The following is a 17,070-nucleotide window of genomic DNA, read 5'->3' as shown; positions in this document are numbered from 1 at the left end:
CCAAACTGAGTCTTTGCTATGCAGTCAAAATTGATATAGTATAATATAATTGTGTTTATTAAAGAGCATCATATGCCTGTAGCCCTGAAAAACATTCATGTGTTTTCAGCCAGTGTTGCCTGTACATTTAGTAATGCATTAGCACAGTGCAATATAGATTAAATGACTAGTTTACAAAGTTTCAGCCCAATAGAGTTTAAAATGATTTAACTGCAGAAGATTAATCTAGGGAGGAAGTCTTAAAAAGAATGAACACACTACAGTAGTTCTTTAAACTATTTCTATTTCTTGGTGAGTCAGTCTTTGCCTGGCAGGAAAGGAAACCAACATTGGCATGAGCTGAAACCAACAAGAAATAAGTATCTGAACTGAGGTGTCATTCAACTGCTTACTGAAATTCAGATTTAACAAGCACTAACTTGTCCTGTTGTATGATTTTAGCAGGAGTATTTCTCATCTAAAGATATGAGGATAGAAGTAATTTTGCAGGATATTCTTCCCTGACTGAATTTAATGCATAAAAAAATCAACTTTCATGTACATAAAACTCAGCATTGCATTTTAATTTTTTAATAGCAGTGCTTTTTATTTCTTCATTTAAAGCCCTGTGGATCACTCTTTTCATAGACGACATGGCATTTTGCCAGAGGTTTTAAAATAGTAGCAATTTGAAGAGTAAAAGGAAATGCTTCAGCTGTGCCTGAACTGAAGAGATAGGATGACTGTATATGAAAAGCCACCATACATGTCCCTAGAGCGCTGTCAGCTCTAGACTGAGCCACAGGATTTAAGCTTTCGAGCCATCCTGTGGAGACTGAACTAAATTGGTTTCAAAATGATAACAGTGTGCCACAAATAGAAAGTAAAATAGAAGTGAGAACAGTGAAATTATGTTTCTGTCCTTTTTATGCTGCATCAGAGACCACAAACTGGGATTTTCACAGGTATGTACCTCTTAGGCTTGAGATCCAGTATATCCAGACCAGTATATTGGATTGTTAGATCTATTTCACACCTGTGAGTGATTCAGTCCCTCTGTTTTCCAGGATTTTCTACCCTAAAAGTGCCCAAACACATTAGGCAACTCCCTGTTTGGTCTGTAACTTCCTTGGACATCCACCTTCACTTGTTCACACAGGCTCAACAGACTAGGGACTAGGGGAGACAGGGCTATTTCTTCAGCCTCCGAAACCAGGGTTCAGCTCGTGCCTAAAACAGAATTGAAGCCTGTGGCTCCTGAGCTGCACTTGGCAAAGAGCACTCCTATCCTCTCTCCACATCACTGAATCTTCTCCCTCAGCTCTAGACCCTTCTTGCCAGCTGAGCCTATGTCCCCTGCCCAGGAGAGGAAGAGCAAGGCTGTACCTACTTCTTCACTATTACCCTTCTCAGTAGAGAGGCAACTTCTTTTCCCTTCTTTGTCCATCCCTTTTCTACCAATTTACAAAGCCCTTTTGAAGATGGGGAGACCATCTACAAACTCTTACATCATCATCTAGATAATGGGGAGGTGCTTGTGCCCGGAAGTAAGAGGCAGCATTTTCAGATGTCATTTCCAATGAAATGGCATTCCAAGATAGTGTTTCAGCTTTCTTCCTGTCTCCATCACCTTCCGTGACTCAGGGTTTGAAACAGGTTTGCTAGTTTCCCTTTAGGAAGGTTCTCAGGACTGGGAAGGCTCTGCAACCTCTTGACGTCCAGATACGAGGAAGCATCCAGATACCACATGTCCCCTCCTAGGTTACAATGGGATTGTCATGACTGCCCCATGGAAATAAAACATAAATTGCTAGGTTTGCCTTGAGGTTACTCCGTCACCTTCCAAAGTAAAAAGGGCCAAAGGATCTGGAATTCCACTTTTCCTATGAGGAACTGGATTTATCCACTTCTTGGAGACACAGTTACAAAAGGGTAAAAAGAAAATGGAGTTTAGGTTTCTAATTTCCCACCAGACTAGATCCTACCACAGAATAAAGGAGAACAATTCAGGGCCCTTTATGGGATAAAAAGAATTTGTCACACTTGGAACAGGAGATATCCGGAGTCCCCAGGATTAAAAACAACAACAACAAAAAGGCATTTCATGTTCTCCACCACCCTTTCCAACTACAGAAAAGTGGAGATGAGAATTTTGGTACTTATGACTACAATAGACAAGGGTTTGACACCTTCCCAAGCATTCTTCAGCATTACACTAATTCATTACACCAGCAGGAATATCTTGGACCTGACAACACCATGTTTCTAATTTCAATAGTAATGTACTAGCTGTCTTTAAAGTCATTCTGAATGGATAGTGAATGCATATAGCTACTGTGATCAAGAGAGAAAGAAGGAATAGGCATGGAAGGCTGAATTTTTTCAAGAAAATTGGACTTGCATCTTCCTTGGGAAAATTGAGGAAGATCTGATTTGCCTGGATCTGGCAAGGATGAAGGTGGTAAATCTAGAACTCCATTGCACAGCTTTTCTGGGAACAGCTTTTCATCAGCAAGAAGAAGAAAAACTTGACATCTTTGCAGTTTGCATTTAACAGACATAATAAAATACAGTACTGTTATGCAGTGATGGAAGCAGTAGAGAAAAACCCCAGTCTAATTCAGGTGGTGATATATTTAAGCAGTGTCCCCAGCTGGTACTGAGTACTTTCGTGTCTTGAAATGAAATGCTGAGAGAGTAAAATCTATCGCTTTTGGCTATTTTCAACTGACTTTATGCCTGTATACATTTGTAAATATCCTTGTGAACAGAGAAGGGGAATTAAAACAGAAGATGGGGTTTTAGGCACTGAGACCACTTGTTCTATCACAGTGAGGAACACAGATGCTACCAGTATAAAGCTGCTAGCTCTTCTGCAGAGATTTTAAAATGAGGCAAGGGTTTGCTGCATTGAAGCCAGTGCATGGTGTGATCTCGGGGAAAGCTGTTAAATGAATCTAAAGCAGTAATAGAGTTACTTTACCTAAAATTAGGTACCCCAGAAGATGCAGCCTCTTTGGGGTAGAAACAGAAACGCTCAGTCAGAACACTGTCGAATTTGATTGCATGCACTGACTGCATAGCTAGCAAAGAAAATCCCAGCATAGCCTGAATGAAAATTATACTGACACTCACAGTATCCATTATACATCTTATCAAAAGCTGAACATTCAGTAATCAGTACAAAGAGACTGAAAGGTAAGTCCTGATCTGCTGACACAGGGCAGAGTTGGAAGTGTGCTTGCTCAGCAACACAGATGCAGTGGAGCCCTGCTTTGAACTCAAGAAGCAATGAGGGAGACCTGGGTGTCTGCAAGTGCTTGGCTGACCTTTCTGCATGGTTAATATTGCACAGAGTTTGTTAGACTGTCTGTTAGGAGAGAAAAAAAAGGGGGCTGAGCAGTGGGTTATTGTGTTATCCTAAACCACAAAAATAACCCTTCTAAGAAAAACCCCATGCAACTGAAGGTCACAGTGCTCATTTTCTGCCATTTACAGTAAAAAAAATTTTCATCTGAGGGACATACAGCTGAAGGGACAGCTTTGTGCCAGCAATTTATGGACATATTTCATCCCTCAAATATGGGCTGCTTGCTTCCACGCAGTCACTGTAGGCTTCCCGGACAGTTACCTGGAGATGGTAGCCATTTCCAGAATTTGACAGAGATCATAACTGGGCTGACTTAGACTAATACTAAGTCTATTTCTTTCCTTCAACTGTTGAGAGGCTTTGAAAGATACGAGCTTCTAATGAAGGAGCTTCAGTTAAGTACCTATTTAACTGAATTGGTGCTGCCTAAGTATAAATAGAATCAATCTAGGTTTTAGTTAATTAACAAATGAAAAGAGAAGTATCAAGACATATTTAAAAATCTCTTGTGTCCTCAGATAGCAAATGAAGTTTTGTCTTGTTTTATTCTTAAATGTCAGCAGTGGACTTAGCATCACTAATACCATGTTTTAGGCTGAGGTAGTTCTGAAGCATGCCTCTACATCTCAATTTTTAAAATACTTTGGCAGTGGGCTCCAGTGAAGGCATTACACTTCCACTGAAATCAGGTCGGTAACTGAACAGGAGCCTGGCTCTTCACTTTGCACTGGGCCAACTGCAGCAACACTGTTGTGCACTTAAAAACTGTTGTCCAGATTCTGCAAGTAAGTACCAGGTGATGCTAACATGTTTTCTCTGTTGCTGCAGCTCTGTTGCTGAAGCTAAAGTTGCCATTTATTTTGACTGTAATCAGATTTCAGCAACTCATCAGACTGTACAACCAATGACCAGCCTTGGTTCTGGGCCTGCCACTCCCCTGCTCCCACTCCACAAACTTCCTCCCTTAGGGAAGGGTGCTGATGGTCCCTGGGCTGTTCAGAGCTTCATCCCTCTAACACAGGAATTAATTAATTGCCACCAATGGAAGGCTAACCACAATCCTGTCCACTGTATCTTTGGTCTCTTCTTTAAAAGCAGTACAAAAGAACCTCCCCTGAATCAGTGCAGAAAAGGTGGAAGGTGGAAGTTCTAGAACCAGGCACAGACCAGCTGCCCTGCGTGCAGCACCTGGGAGGTGTGAGAGCCCTGCATGCTCACCAGAGGAAGCCTTCAGCATATCACAGCTAGCATTTAAATCCATCAAATCATCGTTTGTGATTACCTGTAATTTTCCCCTGAGGGCATTTATTTTCTAAAATTAGAATGAAATTATCTAAATACCTTCATTCTGCAGTTAAACAACTTTATCTCCTGGGAACATCTCCCTGTCCTTAAAAGCCTGTCTAGCAGGTGTGTTGGGACATCCCAACTTCTGTCAAGAGCCCATGCAGCTGAACACCAGGTTTTTGCAATGTGTTGAGCTATTTCTCATCTCACTTTCCTGGTTGAATTGTTTTGTGGTCAGGAGATGAGCACAGCAGTCGGAAACCTGCCTTTAGAAGAGAGGTCCATGCATCACACAGAGGCAATCAGTTAAGAAGTATAACTCGGTAATCAAAGTTAGCTTGGTTTTTTGCCTCTCCATAAAGATCTGTGAGGCATTTGCAATTGGAACGTGTTTTGCACACGGCAAACAACCAAGCTCCTACTCCAGAAAAGAAATGTGTTATTACTGCGAGGTGGCAGTCCGTTAACTACTGGGGTAGGGGGTTAAGAGGCGAGGGGTTTGAGTGTACTTGGATAATGAGTTTATCTTTAATTACTGTTACATGAGAGATTGCAGCTGAGATGTCTCGTGCCAAGGTAAGCTGAAGGAAATTCTGGGAGAAGGAAAAATACTTTTAATTGAAAAAAAAAACCCCAACAACTTATAATTTTTATCAATAAAAATGTCTTTTATCGCCCCCCCCCCCCCCCCTTCGGATCTGCCGCTAGGGCCGCTTCCCGCCGGTGTCGGGCCTCCCCGACGGGACAGAGGCAACGCACAGCTAGCTGCTCCGAGGGGATGGCTCCGGCCGTCGGGTCTACCCGTGGGCCCCTCAGAAAAGCCGTTTCTGAAAGGCGCAGGGCAGTGGCGAGGGTCCCGCCGACGAGAGGGCACCGGAACCGCAGCGAGGTGAGGGCGCCCGGCGGAGCGGGCAGAGGGCTGCGGGCTTCGCCCCTTCTCCCCCTGGGCGGCGATCTCCTCCCTAAAGGGTGTCTGTGTGACACAGGCGACCCCGAAAGGGAGACAGAGTCCACCTCTCCCCCGAGGAGCCCCCGCCCCGCTGCCGCCCTCTCCTCGCCGCCCGCCCCGTCTCACCCCCGGATCCCGCCCCCGGAGGTAGCTCTCCCAGGGGAAGCCGGTCGGGAAGGGTGCAGACGGCAGCCCCGAGGTAATTATTAATGGCCGTGCCCACGGTGCGGGGGTGGGGGAAGAGGCGAGGTGAGATAAAATGGGACGGCGGGGGGCTGGGAGGAGGGAGCCGCCGTCGCGGAGCCCCGCCGGCAGCATGGTCGTCGCCGCGCCAGTTCTTCTGCTGCCGGTGCTGCTGCTGTTGCTGGGGCGGCCGCTGCTCGCGGCGCCGGGGCAGGGTGAGGGCACCTGGTCCCGCTTCGCCCGGCTGCCCTACCCGCAGGACCAGCTCTTCCTCCACGACACCTTCCCCGACGGCTTCCTCTGGGGGGTGGGCAGCGCCGCCTACCAGACAGAGGGCGGCTGGCGCCAGGGCGGCAAAGGAGCTTCGATCTGGGACACCTTCGCCCACCGCCCGTCCACGCCGGCGGGCGGCGACGTGGCCAGCGACAGCTACAACAACCTGTACCGCGACGCAGAGGGGCTGCGGCGCCTCGGGGTCTCGCACTACCGCTTCTCGTTGTCCTGGGCCCGGCTGCTGCCCAACGGCACAGCGCCTGTCAACCCCGCCGGGCTGGCCCACTACGGCCGGCTGCTGGGCCACCTGCGGGAGCTGGGCATCGAGCCCGTTGTCACCCTGTACCACTGGGACCTGCCGCAGGGTCTGCAGGACGCCTTCGGCGGCTGGGCCAGCCCTGTTCTGCCCCAGCTGTTCCGTGACTACGCCGAGCTCTGCTTCCGGCACTTCGGAGGGCAGGTGCGCTACTGGCTGACCATGGACAACCCCTACGTGGTGGCCTGGCATGGGTACGGCACTGGGCAGCTGCCGCCCGGTGTGCGGGGAGGCCCGCGGCTCGGCTACCGGGCAGCCCACCACCTGCTACAGGTAAATGGCGGGCAGTGGGAAGGGGCCCTGGCAGCTCCTTCGCCTCTGGGTCGTGCCAAGGGGATGGGTACGGAGGCTGCTGGAGCGGAAACCAAAACGGCATGCCCGACAGAGTGCGAACAGCTGGATTATGGGGTAAAGGATAAAGAGAGGGTAGACAGGAACTTTCTGTCTGCGTTTATTTTGAATTTGTGGAAACATGCTGAGTTAAAGTTCTCTCTGTATCCTGCAGAAGTGTTCATTCCTTGAGAATGCTGTTCTGGGTGGGTGAGTGGATGCATTTGGCAGTGCCAGACAGCGCTGGCTTACTAAGGTTACTGTGCAAATGTTTAATATGACTGCGAAGAGAGCTCATGTATTGATAAAAACTCATTGTGAGTTAATGGTGGTGGTAAAGGTGGCTGCAATGGCATACTGAGACAGAGTATGGGTTTTTGTTTTGACTATGACCCCTTCTGGGGTAAAAAGACTGTTCCTGAGTTAGCCTAGTAAGTGGCATAAGTAATTTACTATATGTAATCTTTATGCAGTGTGTCTGTATGTGGTGTAATTGTAATGTGTGCTGTAAGCAAACATTTTGGATTCTCAGGGAGAATTAAGTAAAAGTGTGTACAAATTCTTCCAGTGACAGGAGAAAGGATTCAGCCTAACTGCAGCGGTGTGGCCATTAAGGCATGCTTTGTTGTACCTTAATCCACATTTATGAACTCTGCTAATGCCCATCTGCCCAACATACACTTAACTGTCAGTAGTTACATCCTAATGAGTATCGTACATTAGAGGTGAACACCAGGAAAACATTCAGCACATGACTTACTCAACTTTTTGCCACTTTCCTGCATTACTTGTGCACTGTTTAGTGCTACGAATAAGAGAAAATATAAGTAGGGAAAATGTGGGTAAAATTTCAGATCAAGTTTCTGGTCCTGAAACCTTTAAACTCTTCATTTAGTATGGTGGAGTGTACCTGACTCTGTTTCCCCCTTGAGTATATCCCATGTGACTATAGTATCTGCCTGAGCCCCTCATAATCTCAAGCATCTGCTTGTTCTCATAAAAGCCCTATGGAGAAGGAAGGAACTTTTCTGTTTAACAAGTGAGCAACTGAGGCATAGACTTTGCCTAAACCATATAAAAGGTATAATTAAAGTCTACCAATACTTGGTTTTAGTGAGAGAACCTTGTGTTTAGTTCTGTCCTAGTGACTGTCAGTCCGGGTTTTCACAATTAACAGATGTTTCTTTGTACACAAGAGTGTAAGGCAGCAAGGTATCATTTTTTCCACCTTTCATGAATGAGGAACCAAAACACAGATGCAGTTAAGACCCTAAGTGCCCACTGACTATTAGTGCCCTTTTCCTGGCATGTGCTCTTTTTAGAATATTGGTCCCGTTTACTATACTTTCCGCTCTTCTGCATATCAGTTCCCAAAATTTCAAATCATCTTCAGCAAAAATAAGGGTTGTGCCATTTATGCAGAAGAGCTCCCAGAACAGCTCCTCCAGATAGGAGTCTTCAGTACATGCAGAGAGAGCCGAATACTTAAGGACAGAGAAGTGAACAGCTTTAACATTGAAATCCTCCTTTTCCTTCTTACATCCCCATTGCTTATTGATACAGCACCTTTCAACTTGTGCAAGCAATGAAGTAGGATGCTATATGTGGCTTCTTTGACTACACAGCCTAATAATCTGTAGAGAAAGTGCATGTAATTGTGTAATGAAAGATTAAGCTATTCTGCCTTACCACCTGCAAATTAAATTTATGTAATCCTTGAGTGATTGACTTTGCAACTTGAATAATGTTCTTTAATATGTGTCTGTGGGTTGCATATAGTTTTGTGGGTGAGTTGGGTCAGTTGCTCTCAGGAGCACATTTGATTTGGATCGTAAGGCTATACAGTAGTACCTCTTCGTCATATAACCTGGAGCATGTGTGCCGTGCCAGGCAGTGCTGCTGGGAGATACAGTCCTCACAGCCCTGCCAGAAAAGATGTGGTTGTATTATCCCCACAAAACCCCCTCTTTCAGCTGCTTAGCCTTTTGCTGCTTACCTCTGACGTTACTCAAGAGGTCTGGTCCCAGGTTGCTTCCTAATCCTTTTTCCTTCTCTGTGGCATTCATTCCTCTCTCATCTGTTTTTTTTTTTTTTTCTCAGGGAAATTAATTGAGCTTGCAGAACATGTTTGTTTTTTTAAAAGATATAGTGGGTTTTCATAAATGTTTGGTTCTTAGCAAATGAACAGACTAACTCTTAATACACATGGTTGCTGACTGTTTTTTCCTTATTTATAATATGTAATTTTAAGCATCTTCTTTCTGCATTTATTCAAATCAAAGACCATCATAAATGCAAAGCTTAATAGCTAGTGAAATCTGATGTCTACTAGTTTATTGTACTGGATGCTAATTACATTAAAAGACAAAATAATTTCCTTTAACTTCTTTAAATTCAACAGATATGAATGTGGATTTGGGGCTCTGTCTTTCTGAACAAGTTATTTATTATCTGGATAAATAACCAAATAAGGGTTTAATTAAATTCGGGTTGTTCAGTTCAGGCTGGTGAAAACAGGGCAATGAAGTTTGATCTGAATAATGATGTTTAAATTTAGCTTGAATGGATTTCATGCTATTGTGCTGAATTTTTTAATTGCCTTTCATTTTTCTAAACTTCCACAAGTGAGTCCTAACAGATGCTAAATGGGCAGAGTAAGAGACACTTCTTATAAAACAGAGCAAATAAAAATAGCATACAAAACCCTTGTAAGAAAAAACATGTTATGGATGCATCCTTGGTTTGTTATTAAAGGGTGTTGATCAGTATTCAGTGAAAACTTTACCCTTTTATAGTATTTCCACTGACACTTGTCACTTTTGATCTGTCTAAGTCCTTCAAACATAGGAAGAAATGGAAGACGCTTATGTGTTTATTCACAAAATAAATTGAATGGCTCAAGCGTAGTTCATAAAAGTTGGCATTCTCTCGGGGCAACAGGCAGAAAATGTAATGGCAGCAATATATCGTGTATGATACATCTCTTTCTCCAGATAGAGTTGAGAGGTCATTTTTTTGTGTTCTAGTTTTTGCAAATGCATATTTTCATTACTGGCTCTCAGTATGTTGTCTGAGTTGAACATACTTGGATTTACTCAATATAAACAGCATTTGCAGAAACAGAAGAACACAGAGTTTCCCTGAAGAAGTGAGTGGAATTGCTGCCTGGAAACCAGTCACGTAGCAACAGCCTTATTTCTATTCCAAAACTCTTTCCAAAACAAAAGGTAAGTACTCTTTTCTTGACCTTCAGTGCTAAACCTAATAAAGTATCAGTAACTGCAGCATAGGAGAATGTTTTTTCTCAGTGTGAATTGTTTCTTTCAAAATTCAGACAGCCTTCAAACTTTCACTCAATGCAAATGAGTGACTTGGATTTTCCTGAAGGTAACACAGCTCATCCTGGTTGTGAAGACATGCACAATTTTTAGGAAAAAGAAGGAATAATAATAAATAGTACTTGGGATTTTTTTCCTATTCTTGCTTTCTTAAGACTTAATTCAAAGATGAACAAAGAAGAAATTCGTTCTGTTTCTGGATTTGAGTATCAGTTGGGTAGTATATATTTGCAAACAATTTATTGCAGTAGCGATTATTCTCACCAGTGATCATTTGAATCAGGTATCTTTCAAATGCCAGAGATGACAAAGTGGAGTCAAACCATAGAGCAAATTCAGATCTGATGCTTCAGCTTTCTGTGCCAGTAGCTATGAATGGTTATACAGTGTTTAGAAATTAAAAGCTGTAGCCTGCCTTTCTCAAGCTTTAATTATCAAAAGAAAAAAAAAATTGAGTTTCATTTAAAGATGGGGTAAACAGAGGAGTTTGGATTTCAAGGACGTTTATTTAAAGATAGAACGTGTAATCTTCCCCTTGCTATTTCTACCTGTTGCACACACATTTGCAAAAGGAATGTTCTCAAATATTCTGCTGTAAGAAAAAAGCTGTTTTGATCTTTACAGACTACTTTGATTTTTAATTATAGAAAATTTTTGACTATGGAGAATAAGGTGTTCTCATGGAAAAGTAAGAGTGGACCTCCATCTCAGAAAGTCTAGCTGGGTACACGAGTGTAAAGCTTGATATTCTTGATACTCTTCCATTTTGCATTAGTAAAACCTCATAAAAGTATGAGACATTCTTGGTTCTCCCCTTAAATGTCTTCCCTCAAGCAGAAAAGATCCTGTATTTGTTGCAGTTTTGGGGGATCTGAAGTGAAGTGTGTGGAAGGACTTAAGGTGCCATGCATTCCTTCATATGACAAACTTTTCACTTTCTGTTTCATCTTGTTTCTATGGAAGGTTTCCAGTACTTAAAGTAGTTGATAGGTATAATTCCTGCCTGTACTTAAGGATATTGTTTGGACCAGGAAAATGAAGTCTAACATCATTTTTTTTCAGAATGAAATTTATATTTTGGTTTAAGACAGTTCACCAGTTTTTGACCAAAAGCAAGGAGCTCTTAGAGCTTTCCACATGATAGGGCAAGTTGAAACCTCTATTGCACAACTGTCAGCAGGTTGAAAGTGCAGAGACGGTTCTTTCTGTTGAGTGTTGTTTTATGTGAGCAAGAAATACTTTGTGATGTAAGAGAAAGTTGCTTCACTCATCACATGCCCACCTTCTAAAAGGTCAAATTCTGATCTCTCTTGCCTTGGTAGAAATTAAATCAGAATAAGACTCTGGCAGTATCTTGGGCAATTATGTTGTGGTTTAACCCCAGGCAGCAGCTAAGCCCCACACAGCCACTTGTGGAATGAGGGAGAGAACTGAAAAAGTAAAATGAGAAAACTTGTGGGTTGGGATAAAGACAGTTTAATAGGTAAAGCAAAAGCCACATACAAGCAAAGTGAAACTAGGTATGCATTCACCACTTCCCATTGGTGGCAGGTGTTCAGCCATCTCCAGGACAGCAAGGCTCCATCCATCATATGTAATGGTTACAGACGCCAACACTCCAAATATCCTCTGCTTCCTTCTTCTTCCCTCCACTTTATATGCTGGGCATGATGCCATACAGTCTGGGATATCCCTTTGGTCAGTTGGTGTCAGCTGTCCTGGCTCTTAACTTCTTGTGCACCTCCAAGGTACTCCTTGGTGGGGTGGTATGAGGAGCAGAAAAGACCTTGGCTCTGTGTAAGCATTGCTCAGCAATAATGAAAACAGCCTTGCCTTAGGAACACTGTTTCCAGCACAAATCCAAAACACAGCCCTATACCAGCTCCTATGACAAAGTTTAACAATATCCCAGCCAAAACCAGCATACCTTAGCTTTCTTCCTCACACCTATTAACTCTTTCTTTGAGTGACATTATCTCTTTCCAGTAACATTATCTCTTTCCCAGTCTACTCTGGGGAACAAAACTTTTTTTCTAATCTTTCAGACTTTCTTCAACTAGACAGAAGCTGTGAATATGTCTGTACAGCTGGTATTATCATTGGCAAGCCATGACCTTTAGGACAGTGAACAAAGAGTAGTGCAGGCTGTGGGCATTTGGAAGTCTTTTCATTTTAATTCTATGGTGACTATGATGTATATCCTTCTTACAGGAGGAGAAAAGGAACAGACGCATGTAGATGCTGTGTAGTTTGCTTAGCTCCTGTTTGCAGTATCTTGTGGGTTTCAGCAGCTGGCAGAGTTTGAGGGCTGTTGCTAATCCTTGCAGCTGAGTGTGTGATTGTATGTTTGGTTGTTGCTGATGAATAGTTAAACTGGTGAACCTGATCGGAACGTTTCAGCCTGATTGTGACAAAGTTGTTAAAAAGCCAAGAAGCCACCAATCAGAGGAGCCTGCTTGCACAGACCTGAAGGTGCCAGAAATGTACACGAGGACATTTTCTTCTTCCTCTCCATGATGGTAAAAATAAAGGGGAGGAAATGATGAGGAAGTGCTTCTGAAGAAGCAGGGGAGGTGACCTCCATATACCGTGATGACAGGTTGTAGGAATTATAGGATGTGTGCTACCCATTTTAAGTGCTAAATAAAAGCTACTTATGCTTGAATACTTGCCTGTCAAAGCATATAGAAGAGTGTCAGAGGTAAAACTGTGAATGCTGATTTTAGATTAAATCATAAGAATGGAACAGAAAATCAGGCTGGGGACAACATCTCAGGATGTTCAGGGAATTACTGGAATGAAGACTGGACAGATCTCTGAGGGAGGTGACCCATGGAATGTGAGTATGAATAAAGAATGAAAGAAGAGACTGGCTTCTAAATTACTTCACCTGAGGGAACATATGCCATTAGGAAGAGAAGGTGAGTTTTCAGGAAGGAAAAGTAACTAAGCACAAGAGGAGAAAGAGATATTGGCCACAGCAAGGGACTGGAGCCTTCGGTAAAATGGGGTGAGTAGGAGAGAAGTGATACCAAGGAAGGGAAGGAGTTAGATTCAAAATGATGCTCTCTAAATACTGGATATGAATATCAATGAAAGGACATAATGCACATACACACAAAAGGAAAAAAGGTCAATATCAGTACAGTTAGATGGACTTTTAGAAGTCATGGATAGCCCTTGGAGGAAAGAGCTTCTCGAATGGCTTTTCAGTGGTAATGGTAGGAACAAAAATCTTTTAAAGACAGCTGGAGCAGCTTGAGAAAAAGAGACTTTTGATGCATTTGGTGGCAGTGGAGCTGACAGTACTTGTAAATGTGTTTTCTTCCTCTGAAAATTCATAACAGAATGATATATAGCAGGATTTAAACTCTGAGAATGATGTTCAATGGAAAAAATACAATCTATGTTAACAGTAAACAGCTTGTTTAGGATATCAGTGATAGCAACTTCTAGCTTGCTATGGCAGCTCCAACTCTACTCTGGGTGCACAAAACACTCATAAGAAGCCTGGCCTGTTAAGCTTGTGATACACCTCCCTGGAGATTTGTTAGGGAGGGTCTTTCTAGATATACACTAGAATAACACAAAGCAATTTAAGAATCTCTGGATTTGGCCACAGGGAAGCACATTTGTGTTGCTTCATTTTTATGTATGTTTAGGCTGAGAGGAGATAGCATTCTGTGATAGGAAGAACTACAGAAGTTTTATGTTTAGCTTTGTTTTGATTCTGGGGAAAAAAAAAATTATCTATATTCTAAATTCTTCCAGATACAGAAATCTTTCTAGATGCAGTTTACAACAGCTGGTGTAGGAACCAAGGGACTGGGACCATGGGTAGTTCCAGTGCCATGGGGCAGCAGAGTTCTGTGACTTACGCATGATAGGAAGCCCAGGGGTTTTTGACTGTCTCAGGATCTGGCCAGCCTGGCAGTCTGGAAGTGCTGTGAGACACCCTGCGATGTGTTCTTCAGCAAAGGATTGAGCTCATGGGGAGCTGCACACATTTCCAGTGGACTGGCACTTTGGTCTGCACATGATCATTTTGTTACTTGCACTTTAGGTCTCACATTAACAGCTGAGCTTTGAATTCTGGTTTAGTCAGGCTAGGACACCTCTGAAGGCAGCTGAATGGTTTGAAATTGACCAGGGGACTATGGAAATGCCTTGTTACTTTGTGAGTCCAAAAGTCAACCCAGGAATCCTTTTGCTGGTTAATAAGGCTAGAAAATGTTGGAACCCCAGGATTATATTTTACAAGCTATTTGCTTCACAGTTGGAAAGATAGTAGCAGCTGTTTATTTTGATCCTGCTTCTAGAAAAGACATCAAATGGCTAGGCATGGAGGGGGACAGACTTGTAGCTGGTCCCACATGTTCTGGAAAGAGTTCACTGGGATTTTCCAATGTCTTTCCTCAGTCAGCTTTTTTCATGTTCTTTTGAATATGTAGTAGTTCCTCTAGAGCAGTTGTTTTTCAGAGCTGAGGGCTAAGTTTACTCAATTTGTTTATTTAACTTTCAGTATTTTAAAAAATAATCTCATTTCTGCTGCAGGCATAGAACTGTTGAGCATAGTTGTTGATTAGTTATTCTAATGATGGTTCCTTAACTCAGATGTATATGGAAATGGTAGAATTATACAGCATTTCTTTTCTTTTGGGGAAATTAATTTGGGAATATATTATGTGGTCAGGCCGACTGAGTATTTTTTGGTTTGTATTTTGTAAGTAATAACGTTTTGCTTTAAAATCAATTCAATAATTCTGACCTCAAGTTTGAAATGAAAGTTCAGCTGGCTACTGACTGTATGGTGGTGACATGCTTTTTATAATATGCTTATTTCATTCTTCATTTATTTTCTTGTCATTGTAAAGTGTTAACTTGGGTACAAGCAGTGTTTGCTGAGAGGAGGGCCACTGCAACAGAATGGTCAGCTATGTATGCCATCAGGAGGCAAAATCCAGGCTAGAAAGAGTCATTATAAACCATGGGGTAATAGGAAAGAGGAGTATTAGGAAAACAGACAATGCATGAGGAAATGGTGAGAGATGGGAGGGACTGTCAGTGAGTGGGAATGCAGGAGCTGGGTTTATGAGGCAATACTGCAGTTTTGTTTTGCATATATATAGCATTGAAAATTAAACATGATCTGTGTAGTGGTTTAATCCCAGCCAGCAACTAAGTACCATGCAGCTGCTCATTCATACCCTTCCTGCCCCTCTGGCTAGATGGGGAAGAGAATCAGAAGCCTATAAAACCCACAGGCTGAGATATGAACAGTTTAGTAATTGAAATATAATCATAATAATATGAAAGTTATTAATAATAACAACAACAACCACCCACTGACTAATGCCCAGCCCTGAGCAGTGATTGGCTTCTCCTGGCCAACTCTCCCCAGTTTCTATACCATGTGCTGTGGTATGGAATACCCCTTTGGTTAAGTTGGGTCAGGTGTCTTGTCTCTGCTCCTTCCTGGCTTCTTGTGCCCCTTGTCACTGGCAGAGCATAAAAGACTGAAAAGTCCTTGATCAGACTAAAGCCGTAACACAGCACTGTACCAGCTAGTAGGAGGAAAATTAACTCTATCCCAGTTGAAACCAGAAAGATGTTAAACAAGATGGCCTGGAGTCCCCCAAAGTTGACGTGAGTTGTCCTCTGGTTCATTTTTATTTATAAATGTTTATTTATTTATTTATTAAGGAAGCTGACTGGTGATCCAATCAAATCACAAACCATGCTTCACAATGACAGAGCCCAATTCAAAGAGTCTGTCTTGTCTTATGGTGTCCAGTTGCTGTCCCCACATTGCCACCAGCACTGGGAGTAGGGGACATAGCAGCCTGCGAAAGAAAGGAGGGATGCTACATTAAATCTGGGTTTCTCAAAGGAGCTTAAGGAAAATAAGTGAGGACTGATTTTTCCTTAAGCTTTTTTGAGGATCCTGCCACTTTCAAGCAGTTAAGTAAATTAACAAGTTGAACAGATGTATACCTCTTGAAGAAAATGTGCATTCCCATATTCAAGTAGCACCTCTTTGGTGTGAAGTGTAAGGCCTTGGAAATGCATGAAGAAGCTCTTGAATTCTGTTTATCATCCTGTTTCCCTTCCCAGCCATGAACATGCCTCTTGTTTTGAATGAGAAGAGAATATTGGGGTATATCACGCAGGGCAAGAAAAAAAGCTGCAAGAGTGTGATTCAGCTGCAGTTTTGCATCTTAATAGTATGCTTGGTAGTATTAAAAAATACCTCTTTTTCTTCTTCATAGTTAGCTGTGATTACTACCCTCCTGTCATATGAGCTAGCTTTTTTTCATATTCCAAATACCTCCTGTTTTCACAAAATAATATCATGTAATTAGAGCAAGTCATCAAGATCTAAAAACCTGTGAAGCTGGAATTTGCTGCTTCATTGAAATTAAAATATTTTAGAGACTTCAGTTTTCCCAAAAAAACTGAGAACTAGGGAAAAATAACAAATCTGTCATTTTATTTTTACTTTGCAGTGGAAATTCTTGGTTTTCCATTTTGACGTATTGAAAAATTTCATTTTGATACAGTGAGTCAGTCATTTCACACACTGCCTTGTGTATTCTTTCACTGGATGAGTGCCCACTGCTTCAAATTGGGTCAGTTTACCCTTGTGAAGTTGCTGTATATCCTTGACTTGACTTCTTGAAGCTGCAGATTGATGCCTTTTGTTCTTTGATGAAAGAAATAAAACAGACTTAGAGCTGTAAGGACAGAATTACTGCACCATAGCGGTTACTCTGTGTCTCGTATTTGTAGCTGGGCTGCTTGTTCCACTTTTGTGTGAAAGTGTAATTATTCAGTCATTTACACACTTCTCTTTCCTGTTTCTGGTAAAAAAAGTGGTACTTGATGGAGGCAGATGCTTAAAAGGGATTGAAATTCTAATAAAAGCAGCATCAAATTGTCACAATCATTCTGAGTCTGGATGTTAGAACCAACAAACTAGCACAGGGCAGCTCAGAAATAGCCTTTTCTCATAGCTCAGCTTAGGGTAATGAAGTAGAGAACACTT

The 17,070-nt window shown here is 42.4% G+C and overlaps 1 protein-coding gene across 1 annotated transcript in view; it reads left to right on the top strand.

Annotated features, from left to right (window-relative positions):
- Positions 1 to 5,790: 5,790 nt before the first annotated feature.
- KL (klotho) overlaps positions 5,791 to 17,070 on the top strand; it is a 48,731-nt gene continuing 37,451 nt past the window's right edge. The window contains exon 1 of the mRNA XM_061457534.1: positions 5,791 to 6,630. Within this exon, the coding sequence (XP_061313518.1) occupies positions 5,845 to 6,630 (786 nt within the window). The 5' untranslated portion in view covers positions 5,791 to 5,844. The remainder of the gene's footprint in view (positions 6,631 to 17,070) is intronic.

This window comes from Pezoporus flaviventris, unplaced genomic scaffold, assembly GCF_033815535.1.
Source record: "Pezoporus flaviventris isolate CSIRO_AGI_PZ_B2104156 unplaced genomic scaffold, CSIRO_AGI_Pfla_v1 ptg000025l, whole genome shotgun sequence".
Taxonomy (NCBI): domain Eukaryota; kingdom Metazoa; phylum Chordata; class Aves; order Psittaciformes; family Psittacidae; genus Pezoporus; species Pezoporus flaviventris.
This window is presented reverse-complemented; position numbering and strand designations above follow the sequence as displayed.